The sequence below is a fragment of the Motacilla alba genome, chromosome 12 (genome assembly GCF_015832195.1).
Source record: "Motacilla alba alba isolate MOTALB_02 chromosome 12, Motacilla_alba_V1.0_pri, whole genome shotgun sequence".
NCBI lineage: Eukaryota > Metazoa > Chordata > Aves > Passeriformes > Motacillidae > Motacilla > Motacilla alba.
Window position 1 is genome coordinate 20,848,737 of NC_052027.1, and position 14,255 is coordinate 20,862,991.

The window sequence follows — 14,255 nt, forward strand, 5'->3', positions numbered from 1 at the left end:
AAGCAATGGTACTGAATAAACTGGAGCAATGTTGCCACATACCTGTCTCATCTCCTGCCTCTGATTTCTTTCTTTCATTTGGCTCTAATAACATCCCTATGCAGTGGGTGAGATGAAGATAGAAAATTACCCCCTCCCCTGAATCCTATAATTTTGAATTTTCATCAGGCTGTTGTTTCACTCATGTCCAAAACTTGGTGATGCCCCGATGCTCTGCTCTGGTCCCTTTGCCTGGCGCCTGGCACGAGGCTGCTCCTGCAGAGGCAGAGGGCTGGGGCATGCTGTCCAGCACAGGCACCAGCACAAGGACAGCCTCCCACTAACCGCTGCTCCTCTCCCCAAAGGGCCACAAACCAGCGGGCAAGGAGGGGAGTCCAGTTCCCACTCATCAGGGAGTCAGTCCACAGAAGGACACAGGATGAAGAGGATCTCTCCTCCTGATGAAGTTATCTCAGAGATCCTCCTCCATGACCACTCAGGTCCTATTCAACAGAATCCAATGCCAAGCTCTGGGGCTCCTCTTGTCCCCAAAGAGTCTTGTAGCAGCAGATGCAATCCTGGCTGTGGGTTAGTGACTGTACTTAAGGTTTCAAGTTGTGTCAGGGGAGATTTAGATTTGATATTAGGAAATATTTCTTCACAGAAAGGAATGTCCAGCCCTGGCACAGGCTGCCCAGGGCAGTGGTGAAGTCACCATTCCTGCAAGTATTTAAAAAACATGTGGATATGGGACTTTAGGGCATGGTTTAATGGTGAGCATGGTGGTGGTGCCAGATCAGCCTTGATTATATTGAGCTCTTCTCCAACCTTAACAATTCTATGATCCCATGATTCTCCTGCTACAGCAACAAGTTCCTTTGGTGGGATGCTCAATACTGCTCATAGGGGCACCCAGGCCTGCAGTTCCCCCTTACCCAAAGGCACAGACCAGTAACAAAATGGTCTACAGGGTTTTCCTTACATGAAGGCCCTTTTTGGGTGGTCCAAGTAGCACTTCAAATGAACTGTGTGTCAAAGTCCCTTTACAGCAAGCACCAGTGCGCCTCCAAGGCTTCATGGGCATTGACTCTTGGAACTCCCAAAATGACACAACATCAAGGATTAACCCATAGACACCCAGTCTTTGAAATTATGAGCCCTGTTTAACTCCAGATCCCAAAACAAGCTAAGCAGAAAAAGCACAATTTTGAAATCAGGTGAAAACGTTAAAAATCCTGGTGCAAATATCCTGAAAAATTTAACCATGAGAGGCAAGAGCCCAGGAGGGGTCAGTCAGCAGCCGCAGGAGGGCAACAACCAAGGGGTGTTCCTGTAAGAAATAGCACTGCATTAACTACAAGAAAAGCAGCAGCATTCTTCTCTCAGATTTTATTTCAATTTAATTGACAGCTTCACCCCATTGAAAAAAGAAATACATTAATTTCTAAAGGATGTACGTTCAGAGAGATTAATACAGGACACAGGCCCTGTGAAGTGCAGCAAACTGAATCTTGCCACCACAGCCAAGGCATGGCATAACATGGAGTAACATCTGTGCACACAGACTGGCAGGGAAAAGCATCCACAATGGCACATTTTGATCAAATATGTTTTCAGTTTATTATAATATGAAAAAAATAGCAACAAGTGAAAGAAACAAAAGGAATAACTTTGTCTTGGAAAAGGCACTTTTAACTGCGAACTCCATCCAGCAGCTGTAAAGCAGCCCAGTGCATCCCAGAATGAATCATCCCTTCATTCCTACTCCAGCTCATCAGGCACATCACCCTTCACCAAGTCCTTTAGATAGCAGTCTGGCTTTAAAAAGAATTGTGCAAATTCTTTGTAGGATCTATCACTGCTTCCCAGCTCTCTGCACACAGATGGTCCCATACTCCGCCTTAATCATTTCCACAGCTCAGGCCTGCTAAGCTCCTGTACAATTCCTGCCTACAGCATAGCAGCCACAGTGTTCACAAGGATGGCCTCCACCCTCGGCATGGAACCACCTACAACCCAGCCAGGACAACTTCCCTGCACAAAGTCTGAACCATGTTTATAAATTAATACCAGCACAGTTTCAGCAGCAAAGGCCAAGCTGTTCTTGATTTGCCAGGGAAACCAGAATTCTGCAGCTGAACAGCTTCATCCAAGACCCTGCTCGATTTATTCCCAAGTCTGTAACACTGTTTGCCCAGGAGGACCTGACTCCCATGCAGGTGCACATGTGCTTCCTCCAGGAGCTGAAAATGGAATTATCACTGTCCATATGCTCTGCATAGATGTGCTTGCAGAGAAGCAAGCTCCTGAAAGAAAAATATTCTAAGAATGTCTCCCAGCCTGTGCACATGCCAATTGTACAGGCAGCCTGACATTCAGTGTTCATATTAATAACTGGCACTAATGAAGGAACAAATTGTTCTCTATTCTTTGCTGTTACGTCCTTTAACACTAGGATGAACCCAGACTCACTTTTTCTTCCTCCTTCCAGCTCTAACCCTTGGCATAGCTCATTCTGGATCATTTTTTTTCCCTGAGAGACATCCTCATCTCAAGCAACCTCAAGAAGGAAGGAAAATGTAGCCTTAGCCATAGTAAATTTTCCTGTACCATACTGGGAAAGAATACTTCCCCCAGCCCTGGCACAGGTTGCCCAGAGAAGCCATTGCTGCCCCATCCCTGGAGGTGTCCTTTTGAAGCTGTCTAGTAGTTTAATATCATTCTTATATTGTGATGCCCAAACTGCCCCCAGCACTTGAGGTGAGGCCGTCCCAGTGCAGAGCAGAGAGGGACAATCCCCTCCCTGGCCCAACTGGCCATGCTGGGCCTGGTGCCCCCCAGAACAGGGATGTTCCTCCTGGCTGCCAGGGCACTGCTGACTCATTTCCAATTTTCCATCTATAAGGATTCCCAGGTCCCTTTGCATGGTGCTGCTCTCCAGCATCTCATTGCCCAGCCTGTCCATACATCCAGGGTTGCACCATCCCAAGTGCACAATCTGGCACTTTCCCTCGTAGAACTTCACAGGGTTTGTGATTGTCCAGCCCTCCCATTTGTCGAGGTCTCTCTGCAGTCTCCCTCTACTTCACTGGGAAAGGGAAAGCTAAATGAATCTGGAACACTTTCTTGGTAGTCTGAAGTGCTTCAGGTCAGACATTCCATTCCCTGGAACAGCCCACGGGCTGGGAAGCAGCCTGCAACAGCCTCAGGGCATTCAAACCAGGGCCAGCAGCTGTGTCAGACCAGGAACAAGGCAGACTGGGATGAGGCATCAACAGGGAATCAGAAGACTCAAGGCACACATCAAGGGAACTGGCCCAAATAAACTTCACAGGTGCCAGTACCCACCTGAGCTCAGGCAGTGACTATAAAGGGTCTAGACAAAACAGTGCTGACATGGAGATCCATTTCTTGGTAAGGGCTTTGAGTACAAGTATTTAAGTTCTTTTCTTAAATTAATTCTCACAAAAGGAAAGCCAGAGTTCTTCAAACAGTTGTGATCCTTCATTCCAGTATAGAAAACACATATGCAAACATAGCTTCAGACCCATGCTCACGTACGAGATCATTTTAAAGCTTGTAATAAAAATATTTTTATATAAACAATAAATACTTCAAGCATTTACAAAAATAAACAGTCCATTCCCATAAAGAAGGACATTTATAGCAGAAATTCTGAATACATCTGGAGGCGAGGCAAGGCAATTATCGATTAAGCTAGTTAATAAAATCTTTGGTATGAGTACAGGACATTTTTATCCACTGTTGGCTTCCTTTGGCCGGTGTACTGTACAGACAAGCAAAGAAACAGCTTTTCCTTAATTTCTTGACATGTCTTCCAAATACAACATACAAATACTTCTAACATGTCTTCCTATGATAATAGGAGAAAAACCCAAGATTCTCCTGGCTCTTCCAATGACTTGCGCTTCTAAAACAGAATGATGAGAGGAAAAAGAGAAAGTGAACACAGTTAGATTTCATTTTAGCTAGGAAGCAGCATCTGCAAAAAATAAAAACCAATTGAAAATAACTTTAGAGGAAAGCCCATTTCCTTCAATTTGTAGAAATCAACTGCCAAGAGAGGCAAACAAGGAATCTGTTCAGATTCATTGCTACAATTGAGACAGGAAGAGGAGATTGATCAGTTAGGGAAGGGGGCAGCTTCACTCCTGAGCACAGCACTGGATGGTGTGGAACCAGTGTGGACTATCAGGTGGCACTCAGAACTAACACCCAGAGCCAGAAGCATGGGGACAGCTGTAGCTGCTGGAACTCAGCAATTCCAGCCAGCATCCCCCAGCCCTGGCCAGGCTTCCACCAGCTCCCAAGGGGTATGGGAGCCACAAGGTTTTGGGTCTGTCTCATGACTACTGGGAATCATGACCCATTGCTATAGCAACAGGACTTCACATGACTACTGTATTTAAAAAGCGCCCCTATTTGTGGCATCTTCTGTAGGCAAAATATCCATTATTTATACCTCAGCATGTTTGCTGTGCAATTTGTATCTGGAGCTCATTAATGAATGATATCACCTTGACCCACCCCGTTAGGGAGCCCTGTCAGATGAGGAGCCCAGCTCATTCCATCTCTGCTGAGGGAAGGCAGCCAGGAGGAGCCCCTGAGAAGCTCACCCGAGTTACAGCAGTACCAGAAAAGGGCCAGTCCTGCAGCCACGCTGAAACACGCCAGGAAGAACACTGGGCCTACAGAAAATGGCAAGAAAATATATTGAGACAGAGCAGGGCAGCAGAAGTTTAGCTCAGTTCCCAAATCATCAATTGCTATCAATATGCATAATTAAACATATTCAAATGAAGTTAACATAGTCACAATTCTGTATGTTCTGTAGCTAATGTACAGTGAAGCACATTTATTAGACTGCAATTAATTTTTACTACACTTGCTTTGCCACCATTCCCTGTTCCCCTCTCCTCATCTAGCTACAGACTATGGTATTTAAGGAAAAGTTTCCAAACCAAATCTCCTGGAAACTGCCTGCCTGGAATTACACACAGTTTAATGGTGATGGTCAGTACTGATGTCCAATAAAATCTTTCTAATTCATACTTATCCACTGACAAAACAGCGTGAAGATTTACATCTGCTTCTTTATTACCTAATACTCTGTTTGTAGTTACTATCTCACTAGAAACAGAGATACAATTAAATTACACATCTACTTGTAGATACAATTAAGCTACACATATCAATTTAAGGATAAGTGTACTACCTCAACAAATTCCTGGAGCTGACTGCATGGACAAGGACATTGGAAAAACAGCAAAGGAGCACAGATTTGGTTGCTCTTTGGCATGTAACCTCCCAAGGAAGGTGGCTAGTGGCCAAACAATCTCTAGTCTGAGGCCAGGTCAGAAAAAAAAAAAGGTAATAAGTAAAAAAACCAAAAAAAAACCCCAAAACTACTTCATTTTCTTATTTCCAAGCACTTTCTCTGTTCATCCTGTACTGCTATGCTGCAGACAGCAACAGCAATGTGTAAAGTCTGAAGAGCAATTTGGTTCAATATTCACAGAAACACCACCACCACAGGCAAAAATATACACTGAGCTAAACAGTGTTTCTGCTACTTATTTCAGTTTTCTCTCAGGAAACTGCAAAAAAGGTGTAATTCATAGAAGGTGCTTTGAATCTCTCATTATTGTATCTAAATCTCTAAATAAAATACTGAGCTTAAATGATACAATAGCTCATTATAAATTGTGAGAACGCTTCATCTTTGAGATCTTCCTTTTCAAAATATCCTGCCATAAAAAAAAATTGTCTCTGTAATCTGGCATTGAACAGAGGAAGGTGAAACTAATTAATATGTTTTCCTAAGGAAAATATATTTAAGCTTTTCCCTCCTTTCTGTCATTGCTTTCAAATGACTTGTAGTTAAATTGAGAGCTTAAAAAAATTGAAAAAAATTGAAAGCCAGATCAAAAAGTTATTGATGGCCTTATGCAAAATGAATAGACCTTACTGTTCAGGCATTGAAGAAATCACAGGAAATTACGCGCACAGCTGTAATAGTGTAAGTAATACCATTGTAAATATTGATTAAACTCTACAGTCTCTTCAATTTCCTGGCACTGGTTTCCTTGACAGTAACTCAGTACATTATCCTCCATTAATTCTACTTAACTTGTGACAGTAAAGACATCATAAGCCAAAGTAATTGTTATATGCAGTGCAAATTACATGATATAATAAATTGCATCATAATCTGCAAAGCCATTCCATCCGGTGACACTGTATGATTTATTTACCCCTGTCATTTAGCATATATTGCTCCTTGTCAGTGTCTATCTCTGTGGGATCTGGGGTTTCTAGAAATAAAAGCAACACATGAAAAGTTAGTACTCAGCTCAAGCAAACAAACAAACATAATCAGCACGTGCAAAATGGTGCAAAACACCACATTTCAGAAAAATATCCAATACTGACATAAAGTATTAACCCCTACAATGGTAAGCCATTGCTAGAGTTAAAGCTGGACTGACCAAAAGACATAGGCATAGAGTCTTGCATCTGAATGCAACTACAAATAGCTGCAGCCCCACCCTGATCAACTTAAGCACTGACCACATAAATAACATTACACTTTTTTCCTAAGTTAGGAAAGCAGAAGATAATCCTTCTCAATACCAGCAGTTTTCATTGTAAAACACAGAAACTCTTTGTTAACAGATGCACTAATCTCAAGACACCTCTATGATTTAATGTATCACCATTCTTTGTTCTTGAGCAAATCTCCGGGCACTGATGTATTCAGCAGGTAAAGCACATAGGAAAAAACTTATTGGTGTAGATTATTTACTAAATGCAGGTCTCAGCTGAAGGCATGCCCACCTCCTTTAAAACTCTGTAGGTTCTACATGCTAACATTTGGCACAAGTAATTTCAGTCCCTATCTTTCTGCAAATTCTAGTAGAAAAGGAGGCTGGCCATAGGACAAGGTGTTCAGTAGTTTCCAGTCTGGGCAGAAAGACCCTTTCAGAGCTGCCTTTGCCACACAGATGTGGAGATTATGCTGTCTGCAGAAGGGGGATGCACAGCTGTCACCAGACACAGCAGAGGCGTGACTTTCCACGACACATCCGATCTGCAGACACATTACTGATCTGCAACTGTTTTAGCCAAACCTTTCTGTAGTCATGCAATCACAGAATCATAAAGGTCGGAAAAGACCTCTACGATCACCAAGTCCAGCTGTCAAAGGGCTAGGAGGGTTAAAAAAGGAAAGGAAAAAAGTAAAAGCTCTGAATCTGGCTGCCAATAGGGAAGAATTTAAGATTGATTGGTTTCAACTGCTCTCCTTCTTTCACATGACACCAGGATGTAGGAGAAGTGCCTCAAAAACTGCCCTGTCCAGGGGCACATCCAGGGGCGACAGGGGAACATCCATCTCCCCTGCTAAGGATATCTCGCTCTGTGGAGGACAGGGCATGGCCCTGGAGCAGGACAGAAGCATCTGGCACCCTTTGCTGTGACGCCTGAGAGTCACCGGAACAGCAAGGATTGCTGCAAAGCTTCCATGAGCTTGGTGTGCCCCTAGCAGCCTCACCCAGCCTGCCCCTTTGAGGAGCTGATGTCCTTCCTAGAAATTCCAGGTAGGAAATCCTCACATTGCACATGAGAGCACAGACAAATCTCTGCCACTTCTATCGCTGCACAGGGCTGATCCAGGCCTTTATCCTTTAAGTCTATTTCAGCATGGAGAGAAATAAAAACACTTTCTGAGTCCCTTGGAAACTCCCATTTGCTTCAACAGCTCTGAGCTGCCCATACCATGTGCCTTCCCTCCCCTCTAGTGGGAATGTTCAGACATTACCAGACACTTCATTGGCAATTTACACTTCAGGCAAAGAAATTTTGTTCTAGCACAAATTTTAAAGCTATCTTAAAAATGAAAAATAAATATTTGAAAGTATTTCCTCTGCTGAAAAAATCTGTCGTATGTATAGCTGCATGTAATCTATTACAGAACAACGGAGTTCATCCATGAACCATCCATGTCCTCACTGATAATTTCTCCAGCTGTTTGTAATGCTGCTTGTTTCAGCTCAGCCTGCATTTAGAAGATCAAAACATTGCCTTCAAGCTGCTGTGAGGCTCAGTCAGTTGGGGCTCATCTGAGATTCTGAGGCAGGATGGGCCCAGACTTCCCCAGTTCAAAAGCATTCAGGTATGGATGTGGGGCAACTCTGAAGCCTCCCCATGCAGGCAAGAAAATGGTCCTCCACCAGTTTGTGCTGGGTAGATCCAAATTGCTTCTTTCAAAATGAAAGACAAAATGAAGGAAATTACAATTTTACATTACAAATTCCCCTTACTTTTGGAAAACTCAAGTCAGAAGGAATTAAAGTATACCCCAAAATGATTTAAGTAATTTGTTTATTTGTATTATTTATAATCTGTTTAGGTTGTTTAAATGACCTACATTGCATCTGAAATTAGGTTTTGTAATACACTGGTGAGGAAATCCACAACTCAATCAACTTACAAGTCAACTTACTCAAGATTTTCCTGCTTGGCAGGTCATTAAACAGCTGTTCAGCATTGATCTGCAGAGCCCTGTAAAACTCCTGACAGTGTCTGTCTCCTTTCTTTTGGAGGTGTTTTAACAGATCTGAGAGCCTGGTAGGGAGTGATGCCTTTGGGTTCCTGAACTGCAAGAGAAAAGTGCTCATCAGAAAAGAGATTAAAACAGAAGAGAGATTAAAAGATCAATTTTACATCACTATGCCACTTATGTGGCTTCTTTATGGAGCTTCTTTGATATTTACTAAAAGAATGGGCCAAAAAGGGAAACCTAAAAAGTACATGCAGTGCACAGTCTTGAGCTCCATGTGGTCAGCAGTGTCTGATGAAGAGCATATGGTCTCTGCCTCTCCTTCTGCTTTTTTCTGTCCCAATCAAGTGAAAGATGGGATTTGATGCATTTGATGTCTTCCCTGCATCCAAGCTGACATGGTACTTGCTATTCTACAGTTTAATTCTGGCAGCTGTAGATAGAATATTTCAGCAAATCTTATAATTTGAACTAAAGTTTGATGCATTCAAGTTTGCCCTTAACTGCCTAGTAATGATCCCTGAAAAGGCACTTTATACTGCTTATTCTAGTCCCAGTACGGGAGTGTTCATTATCCCAAGATTGGTATTTCATGGTTTTTGTTGTTTCCAGCCAATTAATTGCTGTACACCCACTTGAACAGGCACAAATTCCCATTACTCAGGCTGGCAAATAGTTGCAGTGGGAAATACATTTTTTCTGTAGTGCTAAATGCGATGAGTATTAGGAGACCTTACAAAGAGAAGGAAAATTCATCCCTAGCTTTATACATCAAACCGTTTTCAGTTTATTTCAAAAAAATCCAAAGCCATTCTCAGCAAAGCATCATATTTCATAGCAGCACAGTGGAAAACCTTTGTAGCATACTGAGTTAGGAACAATTGCTGCTTGAGGGGGACAAGAATGCCACAGATGTTACACAATACTCCTTATTCTGACAAAATTCCCACCGGTCTACCAGATACAGCTGAGATTATAAGCTTCCTAAACATTCAATAGAGTTGACACAAACTTGCCTGATCTATTAAAAAAGCAGTTCATTTCTGCCTAAGTGCAGAAGTCACAAATCATGTTTCAGATTCTTTATGGGTTTATTTTGAAGCTCTTGAGGGAAGTGGCACGACTGGCTCAGTAAATGATCTAGCTCTGCTCTACACCACAAAACACTAATTGTCCCCATGAAGTTTGATTCTGGTAGAACTGGACCTATTTTTCCTGATGTTAAAATACTATACGTCAAAACTCTCTGCAGACATGAAGCCAGCAGAGGGTAAGTACAAACTATTATAAGTAGGATTGTGGAAGCCCTTAGCTGACTTTAATTTTGTCTCCATCCAAGATTAGAAGTTTTTTCTCCCTAAAAAGAGCTACCCATTTTTGAAAGCTTCACATCAGGAAGGGTGGCCTTCCTCCATACATGGCGGCACCACTGCAAGGTATTATTAACTCCACCCACTTCCAACAGCTCCACACTTACTAGTGGGACTAACACCCCCCCCCCACTTCTCTACCAATACTTAAAATCATTAATTGGTTACCAAAACTGATTGAGCTAATATAGATGATTTTGTGGGCAGAGAAGGATGCAGCACAGATCATCTGGTGTGCCACTCCACACCACCTCACGCCATGCCTGCCGCGCCTGTCTCCTCCACCTCATGGGAGGAGACAGGCACGCCAGGCATGTGGTCACAGGATGAGTGCCCTCCTGCCCATGGACTGGCTGCACGATTGTGTGCCCCTGATCATGGCAGGGACTGTGGCATTAAACTGCTGCTGAAGAGACCATTCTCTCCCATGACCACTTGGCACAGGGAACGTGCCAGCCCTGTGACTGCTCCTCTTACATGAGATGCCAGACACAACTGGTCAGCAAGCAGGAGGTGAGGCAGGCTGGCTGCATGTGGCACGAAGAGTTGTGTCAGGAAGAGGGCAGCTGGAGTAGGGACCTGCAGAAGCAACACAACAGTCAGAGACACAGCAAAACTCCTCTAATTACCTTTTCTGCTTCTTCATTGGTAAGAATTTGGGGATAGACTCTGTTGAGCTGAAGAACAATCTTATCAACCACTTGCTCATTCAGTCGGCTAGTGCTTGTAAGGAAATACATGTCATGCTGCAGCCGATGACAATACGACTGATCTAGAGATAAAATAACACAGAAGAAACCAAAGCAGTTAATTAATAAGCCATTTTTAAATTCCATACATTTAATTTTCCTACCAGTGATTAAATAGCTAAAATAAAATTATCAACACCACCTAATATTAGCAAGCTGAACTATGTGTTAAGGAAACATAACACTGCCATGTGCTTTCAAAGACTCATCCACTTGAAATTACACAAATCAGAACTTCTGGCTGGTCACTCCTACTGCCTCTCTCCTTCCAAAGAGAGAAGGCTTTAAATCATTTCAAAGTCAAGCTCTGATGGATATTTATCAAATACAGCCTTAAAGTTAATAAATCACAGAAGATAAATACTCTATCACTTACAAAGTCATATTATGACGTTTAAGGCACCTGTAAGATGCTTCTCTCATCCAATGGGATGCTCTCATTCTGCTCTTGGAAATAACAAGGCTCATAAAAAAACTTATCATACATGACCATAAGGTGCCAGACTGTCTGCTAGAGCAGCTATAGAAAAAACATCAGGGACACCCTTTCTTAAGTTCTTCAAACAGGAAGTTTGTTTTTTTCACAATTCCTAACAGAGGAAGGGACATGCCATACCCTGGCAGCAGCCAGAATGTTGGACAAACCCTTGCGCTCCTGCTTTATATGCCTGTTCTGAGGTGTGTGGGCCCCTGAAAGCTGTCACTAGCCACTGGCACAACGCAAACTAGAACTTTCAAGTTATATTGGTTGCCAAAAACCCCTTTGTAATTTTGTTTCCGCTTAACTATTTTTAGCATAAAAACCCTCATGTTGCTTTCTGTACAAGAAACATCAAACAGGATTTTGTTTGTCACAATCCCCTGCATACATTTCTTCATGATCTACTTTCACTGCCTTTCTGGATAAAGCCACAGGGCCCTAAGGAGCTGCACTGCCACTTCATATTTATCCCAGTAAATTAATAAATACAGCTGCGTTTAAAATTTGTAGGCTGAGATCAGCCCTTCCTTGTCCCACTGCAACATGCAAGCACCCTCATCCACACCCAGGCCCTGGGAGCTGCCAGCCACCTTTAGCCAGGCAGGTACACACTCTCAATTAATAACTCCACCAGTATTTACATAAGGACTATGGACAGTGTCTCTGACACCACTGTACCTTTATATATGATTTCATCTTTGGTTGGTTTTCCCCTTAAAAGCCCTCTTAAGTTTATCAAGCAAACAAACAGGATCATTAAGGAGATAAATTTAAACAACAGACACAAAACGCAGTACAGCTCTCTGATGTTCTCTGGAAAACACAGAACTTGCAAACATCCATTCCAGAAACCTCAGTGGTGTCTGCTGTGCAGTGCAAACATGAGCTGCTACTTCCTGTAAAACCCCTGAGTGATTTTCATAAACATTATACAGGAAAGCTGGCAACCAAAACCTGGAAGGTTTGGATCTGACGATCAAACCATTTGTATGTGTTCATGACAACTCCTTTCAGAAGCATTTCAGGAAAGAGGAAAAAGTCTCTCTCAACAAAATGTTAGCTTAACACTAATTTAGTTTTGCCTTTTCCCTTTCAAGACCCCAAGAAAGGGATGCCAAGGATTTAAGAAAAAGACTGGCTGCAGAGAAATGGTCTTGAGATGATCAGATGGCACTGGTTACCATATGCACCCATGAAGAGCAACTGGTCTGCTCATCTGGGCTGAAAGGATGAGAGAGAGATGAAAAACAAGACACCATCCTCCTCTGCTACTCTCACCCACTGCCATGTGCTACAGGCAAGTTACCAGAAGTCAAGGGCCTCTGACAGCAAGTTAAGAATCATTTAGGTTGGAAAATAACCTTAAGACTATTGAGTCCAACCATCAATCCAATATCATCACCATGTTCAGCACTAAACCATGTCCTGGAGTGCCACATCCATATGTTTTTTGAACATTTCCAGGGATGGTGACTCCACCACTGCCCTGGGCAGCCTGTACCAGGCGCGGGCAACCCATACCAGGCCTGGGCAATCCTTTCAATGAACAAATTTTCCTTAATATCCAACCTAAACCTGCCCTGGTGCAACCTGAGGCTGTTACCTCTCATCTTGTCACTTGGTGCTTGGGAGGAGACTGACACCCACCTGGCTACACCCACCTGTCAGGGAATTGTAGACTTCAACAACTGCAGTGAGCAAAATATTAAAAAGTATTTGATACTAGAGTGCGACATTAGGTTACACACAGTCCCAGTCCTCCAGGCTACATATGATGACTAAAACAACCAGACCCCCGAGTTACCACGGTAACTAACCTGTGCGCTCCCCAGGCAGAGGCACAATCCCAGCGAGCTGGATGGAGGCTGGGAGTAAACAGCAAATTTCGCTGCCACACAACACGCAGCCAGTGTGTCAGGGTGTGAAACGTGGCACTGCCCGGCTACACCGGAGACACCAGGCCGGGCCTCTGCAGGCGCCCGCTGCCCCGAGCCCCGCGCCTAGCCCAGCCCCGCCCGCCGTCCCAGGGGCCCGCCCGTGCGAGGCCCGGCAGAGCTGCCCGGGCCGGGCCGGGCCATGCCCCGAGGCGGTCACCCCGACCCACGGCCGGGCCGCGGCCGCGCACAAAACCGCCGGGGCCACCGCGGGGCGCGGGGCCACCGCGAATCGGCGCTGCGGCCCCGTTGGCTCCGGCCGGGCCTGGGAGCGCGGCGGCGCTCACCAAGCCGCCGAGGGTCCCCGGACCCTGCCCGTCCCGCACTCACCGGCCATGGCAGCCCCGGCCCCGCCCGGCCCGCGGGCTGCGGCCTTCGGACGGCGGCCTTCGGCCTTCCTGCCGGGCCGGGCCGGGCCGGGGCGGGGCGGAGCGGCCGGCGCTGGGCACCGCCTCCCGGGCCCGGAGGCGGCGGGGGGAACGGAGCGCAGGGCTGGGGGTAACCGGGCGGGCCCCCCTGAGCCCCCCGTAGCCCACATCGGCGTTCCCATCACTTTGACCTTCGACGTAAAACGCTTCTTCAAATGTCTGTCCTCAATAGCCCGTCCCGTGTAGAAGCATGAATTTACACTTGCACAACCACAAGTTTTTAAACAATGCATGATTAGTAAAGCCGCGATTTCCTTTTCCAGAAGAAATTACACTGTCCAAAATACCATGTCTACATCTTCACAACATCCATGTAGAATTTATATTTTCCTTGTGCTGCAGCACAACACGCATTTAAGTGCAGCTGGACATGTAAGGTACGCTGGGCAGGTAGTAACTCAAGCCCAAAGAGCAGGGACAATTTCTCTCATAGAAAAAGTTTCAGTGAAGCATATAATTAATTGGGATAGTTAACTTTGTGAGTGACAAAGTACAAGCAAATCTGTGGATGTAAAACTGGCTATTTGCCCCAAATTTCATCAACAATTAATTACCTAGCAAGGAATGGAGGACAATATGCCTTGCTAGGGATAAATGCTGCAGAGGATTGAAGCATTGCCAATTGCTGTGACATTCATGGTGCATATCCTTGAGAAGATCGGTAGAGTATATACATCCTGAGTTTATCCTATTTACCCTCCGGAATCCAGATCTTCCTAACAGCATGAAAATA

General features: G+C 44.5%; 1 protein-coding gene across 10 annotated transcripts; it reads right to left on the minus strand.

Moving 5' to 3' along the window:
* Positions 1–1,353: 1,353 nt before the first annotated feature.
* Positions 1,354–13,845, minus strand: CARD19 (caspase recruitment domain family member 19). Of its 10 annotated transcripts, XR_005258362.1 has the most exons (8): positions 13,425–13,837; positions 12,978–13,025; positions 10,560–10,702; positions 8,504–8,657; positions 6,255–6,314; positions 5,216–5,343; positions 4,617–4,688; positions 3,841–3,910 (listed from the first exon to the last, which is right to left on the minus strand). XR_005258362.1 is itself a non-coding variant. In XM_038148849.1 (7 exons), exons 1-7 carry the CDS (start codon positions 13,753–13,755, stop codon positions 3,798–3,800), a joined length of 921 nt encoding a protein of 306 aa, XP_038004777.1. In that variant the 5' UTR covers positions 13,756–13,819; the 3' UTR covers positions 1,354–3,797. The 10 variants fall into 10 exon arrangements, 4 of the variants coding, with proteins under 4 accessions (XP_038004777.1, XP_038004779.1, XP_038004778.1 ...); XM_038148849.1 differs by lacking the exon at positions 5,216–5,343 and having other exon boundaries at positions 1,354–3,910; positions 13,425–13,819; XR_005258361.1 differs by lacking the exon at positions 5,216–5,343 and having other exon boundaries at positions 3,878–3,910; positions 6,187–6,314; positions 13,425–13,838.
* Between the last annotated feature and the right edge of the window lie 410 nt (positions 13,846–14,255).